Genomic DNA, 12,540 nt, shown 5'->3' with positions numbered 1-12,540 from the left:
CTGAGGATGGTGTTTTCATGGTTTTTTTGCTTTCCTCTTAGATGACAGATTTCCATCTGCAGTCAAGTTGTATCTCTGGATGTAGCTCACAAGCGAGGTAAGCCTATTTATGCTCCACTTTCAGTGCACAGTGAAGGGTCATGGGCCTTAATTCATGCAGCTTTGTTTACTCCAACAGTGACAAATCCAAATGTACAGTAAAAGATGAATGCAAATAGAGAAGCTGAGCTAGTGCTCATTCATTTTGGGGAAAAGCCAGTTATTAAAGCTAAGGAGAAACAGTCATCTTTCTAGGAGTGGATTCAATGGGCAGGCACTTGGGAGATGAACTCTGTTGCCCTAAGTGCCATATGCTGCCCATTACAGGCATAAACCACCTCATTTTGAGACTTCTTTGAGACCAGACTGACTCATATAATACTTCAAATTAGTAATATACAATTTACAGCACAGCAGTGTGAACTTTAAAAAAATATCAAGTTCCTCCTAATTTCTGATCAGGCCCCTTTGCTGTTTTAGCTCTCCAAGCTGTCTGGAATTCCTGCTAGGCCAACTTTAACAAAAGGAATGGTGATTTAATCTCACTATGTGGAAAGTCAGAGAGACTGGGAGTGGTTTGCTCAACTCATTTGAAGGGCACCTCAGATAGGGAGAAGGTTTTATGAAAAAAAGCTGTGCAGGCTAGATAGAAAAAAAAAGGAGAAATGGAAGGAGCACTGGATATCATGCTGTAAGTTGAAGCACTTCTTTTGGATAACCAGCAGAACAAAAAAAGGTATTTTTTTCTTGGTTTTTATTGGGAAAAAAAAAAGAGTATACAGCTGAGTGAGGCACAGGTGGTAAAACATCTCTTTATCAGATTAAGTCTACTGTACCAAGATTCTTCAGTATTGTGAGAGAACAAGAGAAGTTGTTGCACTGCCTCCCTCCTCCCCTACTTTTTTTCATCTGATCAAGAGAAAGGAACTTCTTTCCTCCCACTGCTGTAGTCTCTGTGACTATGGGGAGGCAGCACTGACCCAATGGCATTCACAGGCAGTTGATACTGGCCACCCCCAACACTTAAGGAAATGCTTCTCAGTGCAGGCAAGAAGATGAGAAGAAAAAAAAAAACATGCTGGTGCCCAGCAAAGCTGACAGCATGCACTGCCAGAGTATCTGTGCTCCTACACAATTTTCTTGCTCTCCAGATTACTTAGAAAGGACACCTAGTATAAACACAATCACCTCCCTGTCTTCTTCCTTCTCAAAATCTGTGATATGCCCCAAAAAATCCTTTACCCCACTTTTCACCAAAAACCTTTGATACTGTTTTGCCTTTGAGCCAAGACACTGTGTGATTTCTGGATCTCCTCTGGGCACTAGAGCCTTCTCTGGTCCTTTCCACTCCCTGTGTTTGAAGAGTTAACTGTCCCAACAGTAGGATCCCAGCAGCAGGCATACCTGGAGAAACTGGTGCCAGAAGGCCACGCTCTCTAATTGTGGATGCAGGAATACTGAATTAGCTTATGATCTTTAAAACCTGCCTCAGCATCACCTTCCAGGGAGGCTATCCACTTTAAAACACAAAAGAACATTCATTTTTTATCCTTTTCCTTGAGTATGAAAAATATTGTTTATTATTTTTTTATACCTAAGAAAGTTGAAAGGAAATGAGGAGCCAGTAAATCCTGAAAATGGGGACTTATTTCAAAACTGCTGCTTTCCCAGATTCTTTCATGCAAATTTTTATCACTAGGTAGCACAACTCAGCCAGATTCAACATCATGCAGATCCCAGATACAGCAAGCATGAAAATAGTAAACGTGGTTTTCTCAGTGGGCCGAGACACAAAACAATCCACAGTGTTGGGGCAGGGCCAAGCGTCGCACTTCACCAGGCGGGGCATCTGGTAGCCATCGTACATGTAATAGAACACGTACATGAAGACAGCCTCAAAGATGATCCTGAAGAAGATGCTGCTGGTGTACGTCCACCACAAGGGGCCCCGAATGTGAATCCTTTCATTTTTCAGCTCTTCAATATCAATTTTCTCACCATTTCTGAACCGCCTTTTCTTCTCATGCCTGGTGTAAGCCACATGCATGGCCACCAGCAGCGCAGGTGTGGAGACAAAGATCAGCTGCAGGGCCCAGAGTCTGATGTGAGAGATGGGGAAAAAGTGATCATAGCAAACATTCCTGCAGCCAGGCTGAAGCGTGTTGCAGACAAAATCTTGTTGTTCATCTCCCCAGACTCTCTCTGCAGCCACAACCAGGATCATGATACGGAAGATGAAGAGGACTGTGAGCCATATCTTCCCGATACTGGTGGAGTGCTTATTTACACCTCCCAAAACACTCTGCAGAGTTCCCCAGTCCATCTTCTCTTCTGTGTCCTTTTACCTGCAAGAAGACACAATACACAGAATGGTCACTTTTCAAACTGTGAAAAATCAACTCTAAATCTGTGAAAAAAAGAGAACTTCCTAACAGTCTCACCAGAGCCATAGGCAAGTGTGTCACTTTCATTTATGTCACCCATACGTTTATGGATTCAAACAACTTATTAAACTCTCTCTTTCCATCAGTTTATGATGGGACAAGCATACCTCAGTGTATTACTCAACAAGCCTTTGGGCAAGAAATAGGTACATCTTAATACAGTTCCTCTGTACATCCTCTATGTTCTCCTTCCCTTTTCTGTGGTGGGTTCTGGTCAGCATTTTGCCTTTCATTGTACTTCCCAAAGCAAGAGAAATTACTATCACTGCATGAATTAAACCACATCTAGAGAAACTAGAGTCTTCTCGAGCATTTTTTTACAGTATTTCTTTACCACCACCATAGCCCTAGAAGGCTGAGGTGCTTTCTTTGTCCTAGAGGTAAGTACTACTTGGCCTTTTTCAGCAGAAGTCCTTGCTCCACACAGACACCTCCAGCAGGCCTGCAAGGCTTTCTGTTGCAGCTCAGACAAGGCCCTTAATCTCAGAAGTACAACATTTGAATTTGCCAACACTGGTGAGAAGCCTCAAGCCAGCTCTGTCAGGGCTGCATGCTTATATAGCCCAAACCAGCAAGCAAAGGCAGATAAAGCAGAGCCTGCCCTTCCACATTCATTGCTATGTCATCCAAAAAAGGAGGCAAGCAGAGTCACAGAGTTGAGAAGAAAAAGCCCTCAGCTGAAGAGTTTATGTTGATTTTCTAGATGCTATCACACTCCAGCAGAATACAGAAAGTCAAACATCAGAGCAGTTCCATTTCAGCTTTCCTCCCACTCTTAAAAACTGAAATCCACTCTTTGCCCTTTTGAAAGTAAGTTTTGCTGAAGTTCAGACTTCATTCTCAGGGCTCAGCTTTCACTGATTGCAGCCATTTGGAAACTATCACCGAATTGGACAAAACACTTTGAAACCCGACCTGGGAGCCTGCATAGCTGGTCCATCATGTCAAGTCTAGACTGGGAGAGCCACACAGGCCATGGATAAGAGCTCCATCTCCTCTTGGTGCTGGCTGTGTGCTGTGGGGAGAGCATGGTACCTTGCAACGCAACACAGGCCCAAATTTTACAAAAATCTCTCATTCTCACACAGCAGAGAGGGGAAAAAATGAAGACCTTTTTACCCTGGTGTAGTTACATCTCAACCAAAGGGCAAAACGTGCCCCAACACATACCCTTGGTACGAGGGCCCAGCCTGCACAGACAAGCCTGGAGGCAAGAGGGAGAGGTCAGATTTACTGTGATGCGGAAAGGTAAAATTGGGTAAGGCAAAAAAGAAAACAACTTTGAGAACATGACTGGAATTCCTGAGACTGCTCATGCTTTGTCTCTGCTGAAACTGGCACCATCTAATGCAACATTTTACACTGACTTAACCTGCCGACTATGATGAGATAGCTGCATCATTCCGGTAAGAATTCCCTCATATCTGTTGCACAGTCATTAAAATTAAGTCAATAAAACCTTCACAAGAAGCTAATCAGTACTGAAGGAAAGTCTGGGAAGTGCATATCGCCGAGCTGAACAGCCTGGGTTCCAAGTGCCATCTCACACTGCAGTTCTGAGACAAGCCTGAAAGTTTTGGGGGAAGCAAAAAACTTTTCTCCCTCTCATCTGCCACTACCGAAACACTGCAATTGGCTGTTAGTGAGCCAATTTACCCACCAAGACACGGCTATTGAAAACCACTCCAAATCCCCACTCTGGGTTAGGAGCTGGATCGCAGCCCTTCCCTCCCTCCGCGCCGACCTTTATCCCGCCGAATTCCCGCGCGGCTGCGAGCCTTCAGCGGAGGGCAGCGCCGGGATTGCCGCGGCACCCTCGGCAAACAGCGGCTCTGGCTCGGCGGTCCGACGGCTCCTCCGGGACGGAATGCGCGGTCCGACCGTGCCGGCCGGCCGCAGCCACCGCCCCGCCGCTCCCGGGGCCGCGGGCGGGCAGCTCCGCCCCAGCGCGGCTTGCCCGGGGTCGGGGCTGCGGCGCGGCTGCCCCAGACCCGCCGGGACGGCCCGACCCCAGCACACGGATCGCCACCCGCTCGGAGGGGCGCACAGCCCAATCCCAACCTCGGCCCCGATCCCACCGCTGCGGCACGCGGGAGCCGCTCCGGACCCGCACCTGGCACGGCTGGGCAGGACACAGGGAAGCCGCTCCGGACCCTCACCTGGCACGGCTGGGCAGGACACAGGGAATCCGCTCCGGACCCTCACCTGGCACAGCTGGGCAAGACACAGGGAATCCGCTCCGGACCCGCACCTGGCACGGCTGGGCAGGACACAGGGAAGCCGCTCCGGACCCTCACCTGGCACGGCTGGCCAGGACACACGGGACGCCACGGGCGCGCCGCGCTGCTCCAAGGTCCGCTGGCTCCGGCGGAGCGGGCGGCCCCAGCCTCTCCGGTCCCGAGCTTTAAGGTCCCTCCCCGTTCACCTGCCGCCGCTTTTAACCCGCCCCCGCCCGCCCCCGCCCCCGCCCCACTCCTGCGGCCGCCCGCGGAGGCGGCGGTGGGAGCCCGGGGCGGGGCCGGGGTCCGGGTCACAGCCGGAGGTGCTGGGCGAAAGCCGGACGTGCTGGGCTCTGCCGTGCCCGCGGGGCGGGAGCTGCTGCGGGCCGAGCGGGACTGGGGACGGTGCCGCCGCGGGAGCGCCCTGGGGTTCGCCCGGGGTGTCCATGAGCAGAGGGCGCCCATCGGGCGGAGAGGACCCGGTAGCCTGCAAATACGGGCCGGCACCGGGATTGATTCCCTAGTGTTGGCAGAAAACACGTCCCGGAGGGAAATCGGCCCCGCGGGACACTCCGAAACTGTCCCCGAGCTGTGGCAGCCGGGGGAAATCGTCACCTTGCAAAAGTTGGGACAATGTTGTGATAAAACGTAGCCCCCATAGATTCCTCCTCCCTGGGGTAGGGCAGGGCTATAGAGAGAAACCTCAGAGACCTTCTTAGAAGGCAAGGAAGCAGGTAAAGTAGAAGTGGTTTGTCTTCTTTTTTGGAAGACAAGGAGTAGGTAAAGTAGCTAATAATTGAGAATTAAAAAATTCTTTTGGGTAGCCAGATGTAGGCAGGCATAACAAGGGCATCAGGCAGCTTTGCAGGATAGAAGTGAGATGCTTGGTTTTCCTTTGAAAAGGAATTCCTCACTAGGGTGCACAGCCGTGATTTCAGTGCTACTGCGCAAAGGGAGTGAGGATTAAAGTTGATTTTTGTGAGAGAAAGTAATCTAGCAGGAAGTACAAAGTGACTCGAATCAGAGTTACTTGCCATGTGAAGATCTGTCACTTGGTGTTTGTCTGGTGATTGAGCTCTGTTGTTCACAATAAAAAAAAAAAAAGTTTCTTCTTTTTATAGTACTCTTTAAGCCCCATCTTTAAGGAAAGACAAAGTCCAGGCCAGCCAGGCATGAATTACTTGTATCAGCACTAGAAGCACTTACCTTGGGCTTTGCATGTAACATATAAAGTATGTGTTGCTCTCAGGCTCAGGTCAGCCTCACACAGTCTGCACTTCACCCAAAGCATCCAACCAAGCATGACTTCTACTAAATGATGCTTGATTATAATTTAGTAAAGAGCCTTGGCTTTTCAAGACACTGACAAAAATTCCTACCAGAAATGAATGCTGTGTTGAAAAGCATGTGTAGGAAAAATAATAAAAATGTGTCTGAGTATACAAAGTACTGCTGAAAATGCTGTGTTTGTTACTGTATATTCAAGCAAAGCTTATTACACCTAGTACTGAGCCTGGTTTTGTGACATGTGTCTGGGAGTAGAAATGCTTTCATCAGTAGGGACTTAATATTTAAATTTGATATAGTAATTTGTATAGATAACAACTACTAGAAGCTCGAATTTGTGTGTGTATCTGCAAAATTACAAATTACTTTGGCTTTGCTCTCAGAGGTTTAGAACGTTAAGTCATACTTCATAGAATATTCTGAGTTGGAAGGGACCCACAAGGATCATTGAATCCAACTGCTGGCCCTGCACAGGACACCCAAGAGTAACACCGTGTGCTGGAGAACATTTTCTGTCAGGCTCGATGCTGTAACCACTTCTCTAGGGAACCTGTTCCAGTATCCAACCACCCTCTGAGTGAAAAACCTTTTGCTAATATCCAACCTAAACCTCCCCTGATACAACTCCAGGCCATTCCCTTGGGTCCTGTCACTAGTCATCAAAGGGGAGAGGTCAATGTCTGCTCTTCCTCCTCCTCCCCTCATGAGGAAGCTGCAGACTGCAATGAGACTTTCCTCAGTCTCCTCCAGGCTGAACACACAAAGCAACCCAGCTGCTCCTCATGTATTTTCCTCTCAAGGCCTTTCTCCACCTTGTTATCCTCCTTTGGACATTCTCCCACAGTTTAATGTCTTTTTTACATGGTGTCACCCAGAGCTGCCCCAGCACTGGAGGTGAGGCTGCCCCAGTGCAGAGCAGAGCAGGACAATCCCCTCCCTTGCCCACTGGCCATGCTGTGCCTGATGCCCCCAGGACAGGGCTGGCCCTCCTGGCTGCCAGGGCACTGCTGGCTCACGTTCCACTTGTCACAGACCAGGACACCCAGGTCCCTTTGTGTGGCACTGCTCTCCAGCATCTCATTTCCCAGTCTGTCTGTACATCCAGGGTTGCCCCATCCCAGGTGAAGAATCCAGAACTTTCCCTTCTTAAACTTCAGCTGCTTGGTGATTGCCCAGCCCTCTCATTTGTCCAGGTCACTCTGCACGGCCTCTCTGCCCTGAGGCAAGTGGATAGCTCCTTCCAATTTAGTATCATTGGTGAGCTTAGTGTATCTTTGAGTCCTGCATCCAAGTCATTTATGAAGATGTTGAAGAGCAGAGGGCAGAGGATGGAGCCCTGTGAAGCCCCAGTAGTGGCAGGACACCAGTCTGATGTCACCCCATTCACTGGAACCCTTTGTGCCCAACCCATGAGCCAGCTGCTCACCATGTTTGCATGACATGTTTATCCAGCTGTGTGCTGGACATTTTGTTCAGAAGGGCGCTGTGAGAGTCTTAAAAGCTTCACTGAAATCTAAGACCTTTAAATAATCTAAAAAGAAAGACCTCGAATAGTTAACTATGTTTTATGAAATGATACCCAGGTTTGATACATAGTAATTGTAAATGCTTGGAAGAAATTCACAGCTCGTGTTGCTCAGTACTGCCACAGTGTTTTTCACTTGCAATCAAACAAATTCGATGTTAAAGCTGAGTGCTACTCTCAGTTTACTTGATTTTTGTTTGCTTGCACATGTATGTAATGCTTTATTTAGGAAGGAGAGGGAAATCCTAGCAAGGGATTCTGACAGAGCATAAATCCAGGGTTACAGGCTTGTTGCATACACTTTTCTTAACACCTGTCTCATTGGCAGGAGGTGCGAGAGACAAGTTTTAACAACTCTGGAATTTTTAAAGGTTCATCTGTAAGCAAGAGATAGAATTAAAGCTGGTGAATGCTATGAAGTGTTCTTTTATATACAAAATGTTGTTTCTTGTGGGTCATAAAGTAATGCGGAAAGAAAAGCTCTATAAAAATAGGAAAATAAATACTGTTGTAACTTCCTCAACTCAGAAACAGCTTTTAGCTTATCTCAGGATATCAGAAATCTTGGCATCATCTCCCAGTAATGCCCTATGGCTTTCTAAAGACTGTGTCTTCATCTCTGCATTCAACAGCCCCAGGCACCTCCAGAGGCTCTGTCTGGATCTATAATTTTAATATTCTTAATAGCACTTGTTTCACTCTCTGCTTTGCCTAACTATGTTTTGATGTCACCTCTATATGGCTTATATAAATATGTAATATTTATGCCATATATATAAATCCACATGATCCTGGAGTAATTAACTCAGTAGCTTAATTATGGTGGTGAAAGAGAAAAAACTTTCATTTCCTGAAAACTTGTTCTTATGTAATTCCAAGGGACATTCCTGAGTCCTCATCATTGGGAGTAATAGCTAATTATCTTTTCCTGTTCATCTCCTTTAAGAGTCCATAAACTTCTGTCATATCATCTCTCTATCCTTTTTATTCTGTGCTGAAAGGCCTGATTTGTTGAAGCTCCATGCAGGAGCTGTTATATATCTTCATGATTCTCATCACAACTTGTGATGTGTGTCATTTTTACAAGAGCAGTCCAAGTACCTGCACAGTTTATAAGTTCACAGAGCAATACTTCCTGTGGCATTTGCCATCATTTTCTCATAATTCCTGTTACTTGTTTTCATTTTTCAGACACATTATAGCAATACGTTGATTTTTTCATAGTCAGTCCAAGATTCTTTCCCAAGCATTGTTAGAAATTAGAACAATACCTCCTGGGGTACACATACACCCATACACTTGAATAGGTGTATTTTGAACTAATTTTCACACTGTGTATTAGTTTGCATCAGCAGATGCCCAGGTTCACTTGCAATTTTATTATCCTGTTACACTGGATAAGATCTGCTTCTCATCTGTTCCTCATGGTCAGGCTTAGTTTTGACTGCAAAGCATCACTTTTACAATTCACAAAGATTTTTATTTTGATTTTTGCTGATTCATAAGTGTAGCAACCTCCTTATTCACCGCTTTTGCTTCAAATGGGCTCTTTCAACACTTAGCAGCTTACTCACTACTTGTCATGCACAACTGTCATTGATCAACTGGAAATGCAGCTAGAGACTCAGACCACACTTTGGAAATAGTTTTCATTTCTTTGAGGCTGGATTAAACATGTCACACCTGGCATTTTTGCACTAACATCAGCAATAAAAGCACCTTCAACTCAGCATGTGTAACCAGTTTGCTCTGCTGTTCAAACACTCATCATTATATGACCAAAAATACTGTACTTGCTTAGCCCTTGAGCAAATAATTTTGTCTCCTTCCATATCTTTACATGTATATTAGTGTCTGAAATACATACCCAGTCATTTTTATTACATGCACTTTAATTGCCCTCCCAGCCTTTTCAGAAATAAGTCTTCTATTTTATAGAAAAGTGTCTGAAGTGCTGTTGGCAAGGTCTGGCTAATACAAGTCCATGGTTGTAGGAGCTCAAATCCATAAAGCCGTAGCTTCCATGTCTATTACACAACATTAAAGTCTTAAGTTTACAGAGCCACCATGTTGGGTACAGCTCTGCTTCCTGCCTCCCCACACAGAAGTAATGGGCTCAAGTGTCATTTTCAGGGAACATTTTATTTTCAAAGAACAAACTTTCATTTTTTGACATAAATCCTTTGTCATATTTCAGCTTTTTTTACAAAAGAAAAAAAAAAGTTAATGTGATAAAAATACTGCTATGGTTTGTGCTGTAGGAGGAGGATCAGGGATTGAGAGGCTGCTCTGTGTGTGAAAACAGCACTCAGCGTGCTTTGCAAACTCAGCCTGATGTAAGGGCTGCAAAGATGCTGCTTTATGTCGGTGTTGCCCCAGGTGAGTCTCAGTTCTCTGGCCATGGCATCCATCCCATGATCATTACAGTCTCCGAAGGTTTCTCTGCCAGACAAAGCTTGAGACCCCTGACAAAAGAACAGCACAGAAGACATCAACCTTCTTTTATGTTTGCTGCCTAGTTCAAATAATTCAGGAGACTTCTGGAAAGGGGCACAGCACCTGGTTTACTTGTCCGAGTAAGAGTTGTCTTCCAGAAGCTCCTCAAAATCATCTTCCAAATTTATTTCATAAAGCAGCATGGGTTCTATCTTTTATTTTGGCTGGGCAGGATAACAAGGAAGTTAAACAGGTTTCATCATTTAGTCCAGCTGTAAAAAAGACACTTTTAACACAACACTTATTGACACCTTTTAAAGTGTCAATAGCTGCCCGATCCTTTGTTTCACACCCCTGTGGCAACCAGAATTTTCTTTGTAGTAGCTCTTTGCCTTTCCTCCCTAATTAGAATAGATAAGTATGCTTCCCTCGACTACTCAGGTCTTTTGTCCAAGCCCCGCAGCTCCAGAGACACCTTCACAGGGCCACCGCCTGTCCCCTCAGGGGAGCATCTGGCTGGCCCAGCTGGCCTTGCAGCTCTCAGGGTCTCCAGTGCCCTGAGCTCCACAGCCTCTGGCCCTGCTTGGGCACAAAGGCTCAAACCCCATCACGGGTCAGACAGAGTCGGTGGGTAGGACGCCTATTTCCTACCTGTTGTACAAACAAACAAACAAACAAACAAAATAAGTGTTGTGACAGGGTGGGGAGTTTCATGTGAGAGAGTGATACCTTTTGACAGAGGGGGTCACAAAGATGCACCATAAGGCCAGGAACGGGCAGAGCAGGGTCCAAAAGGAACTTTGTCATTTTCTTTGTGTCTGGGGAGATGCTTTCCCAGAAATAATCTTTCCAAAGAAGAGGGTGTAGGGCACAGCCAGAGCTAGGGGCAGGCCTTACAGCTTGACCAATTCCCACCTTTTGCCATACATATTCCATGTCTGTGAATGCACTATCAGAGTTCAGGCAAACTTCTCAGGTTTGCCAGGAGCACTTTCAATCTTTGATGCTTATCTGAGAAGGTTCTGTCCTTCTCTATCTCTTGGAGAACATAGAGAATAGAAGAAACTCGCATTCATTTACTTATTCACAGATAAGGGTGGGAAGAAGACAATGAGAGATATCAGTGACAAATACTTCAAGGCTACGGAGAGAAATTGCTAAAAGCTGGGATGATGGAGCCTTTATGGACAGCCATAAAAGCTGCTAAATACAAAGCCAATGAAGACTGAGGAGAGGCTGGATGCCAGCAACGGGAAAAGGTCTGATTTTGCACACCCCACAAAGAGAAGGGAAAGATGTGGGTGGGACGCATTGTGATTAAAATTTCTGGTGTGAATCGTTGGACTCAGTGACAGGAACTCAAATGGGATGATGGGGAAGCAGGCAGTATATGGGAACGATGTATGATTCCTCCATGGAAATTGGGCTAGATTCACCTCTTTTGCGTTGTTTTAATTTAATTGGAATAAAGTACATTCTCTTGGGGTTCTTTGTCAATATTCAAATCGTTGACTACGTGACTGATCCAGCAGTTTGCCAGGGTCTGAAATTCACGTCCCGAATCAGATTTAAAACAAGAATAGGATGATTCAGTAGCCGCCTGGTTGCACCTATGTATGCATCATATTAACCAAGTAATCTCTTGCATGCAAATATATAATGGGAAACATTTCCTCTTGCTAAATATTTGGAGATAAAGGAGTTGCACTGGGAGTTGAAAGGAGCTGGGAAGGAAGAGTCATGAGGAACTAAAGGGATATGGCTGAATCTCATGCTGTTAACAAAATTAAGAAAAGCAGTGACAATTACAAAGAGCTTTCTGGGCAGAAGCTCTGTCAAGCCTACACCAACATGTTCCTCCAACAGATCCGTGCTGGGTTACAGCTGTGCCCTGGAGGTCATGTGTCTGTGTAGTGCTCTTAGTCAGTGACAGTCCCGGGGCCCTTTGGGTGCTATCCCCATGCCCAGTGCTATTCCCTGGAGATGAGAACACGCTTGTGAAGCTGTCTGGGAAGTATCCAGGCTGTGCCTCAGGACGTATAGACAAGACAAATTCTCAAATGCCCACTCTCTGTTTTTTCATTCCCTAGGTTTTCTTCATTCCCTACTTCATTCCTGGCAGTTCAACTTGTGAAACACCTGCCACACATCCCATCAGATGGCTCCTTCACTGTGGCATATCCAAATGGCTCTCTTTTCCTTTGTGGGTATCCAAGAGCAAGGGCTCCACTGAGTGCTGGAAAAATTTAGCACATGGCAAGGGGGTTATGCACATAATTGGGAGCATGCTCAAAATCTGCTGACTTTCAGCAGCCATCTATATTTAGTGCAGGAGATTTAAAAAGAAAACAGGGTGACAGAGTAAGACTGTAATGCTGATGGGGCGAAATCTGCAGCACCCGAAGAGCTCTTGGGCACCGAAGCACACAAAGCTGTGTGCAAAGCTGGCACTGGTGCCCCTGGGCAGAGACAACATTAGGAGAGCTCCTGTCCTGACAGGAACCACGCAGGCAGCTGCATGCTCAAACTTGAGTGCTGTTGGTCAATGGGCAACAATTTGGAGCTGTAAAGTTAACAGAAATTATGCAAG

The 12,540-nt window shown here is 46.1% G+C and overlaps 1 protein-coding gene across 4 annotated transcripts; it reads right to left on the bottom strand.

Moving 5' to 3' along the window:
* Positions 1-223: 223 nt before the first annotated feature.
* On the bottom strand, positions 224-4,850 carry LOC135294254 (gap junction beta-2 protein-like). 4 transcript variants are annotated; one of them, XM_064409281.1, is made up of 3 exons: positions 4,781-4,841; positions 4,643-4,688; positions 224-2,384 (listed from the first exon to the last, which is right to left on the bottom strand). In XM_064409281.1, the coding sequence occupies exon 3, from the start codon at positions 2,360-2,362 to the stop codon at positions 1,685-1,687; it is 678 nt and encodes a 225-aa protein (XP_064265351.1). In that variant the 5' UTR covers positions 2,363-2,384; positions 4,643-4,688; positions 4,781-4,841; the 3' UTR covers positions 224-1,684. The 4 variants fall into 4 exon arrangements, with proteins under 4 accessions (XP_064265351.1, XP_064265352.1, XP_064265354.1 ...); XM_064409282.1 differs by lacking the exon at positions 4,643-4,688 and having other exon boundaries at positions 4,781-4,850; XM_064409284.1 differs by lacking the exons at positions 4,643-4,688; positions 4,781-4,841 and adding an exon at positions 4,689-4,775.
* Positions 4,851-12,540: the final 7,690 nt, after the last annotated feature.

Source organism: Passer domesticus, chromosome 2 (genome assembly GCF_036417665.1).
Source record: "Passer domesticus isolate bPasDom1 chromosome 2, bPasDom1.hap1, whole genome shotgun sequence".
In the NCBI taxonomy this organism is placed as follows: Eukaryota; Metazoa; Chordata; class Aves; order Passeriformes; family Passeridae; genus Passer; species Passer domesticus.
This window is presented reverse-complemented; position numbering and strand designations above follow the sequence as displayed.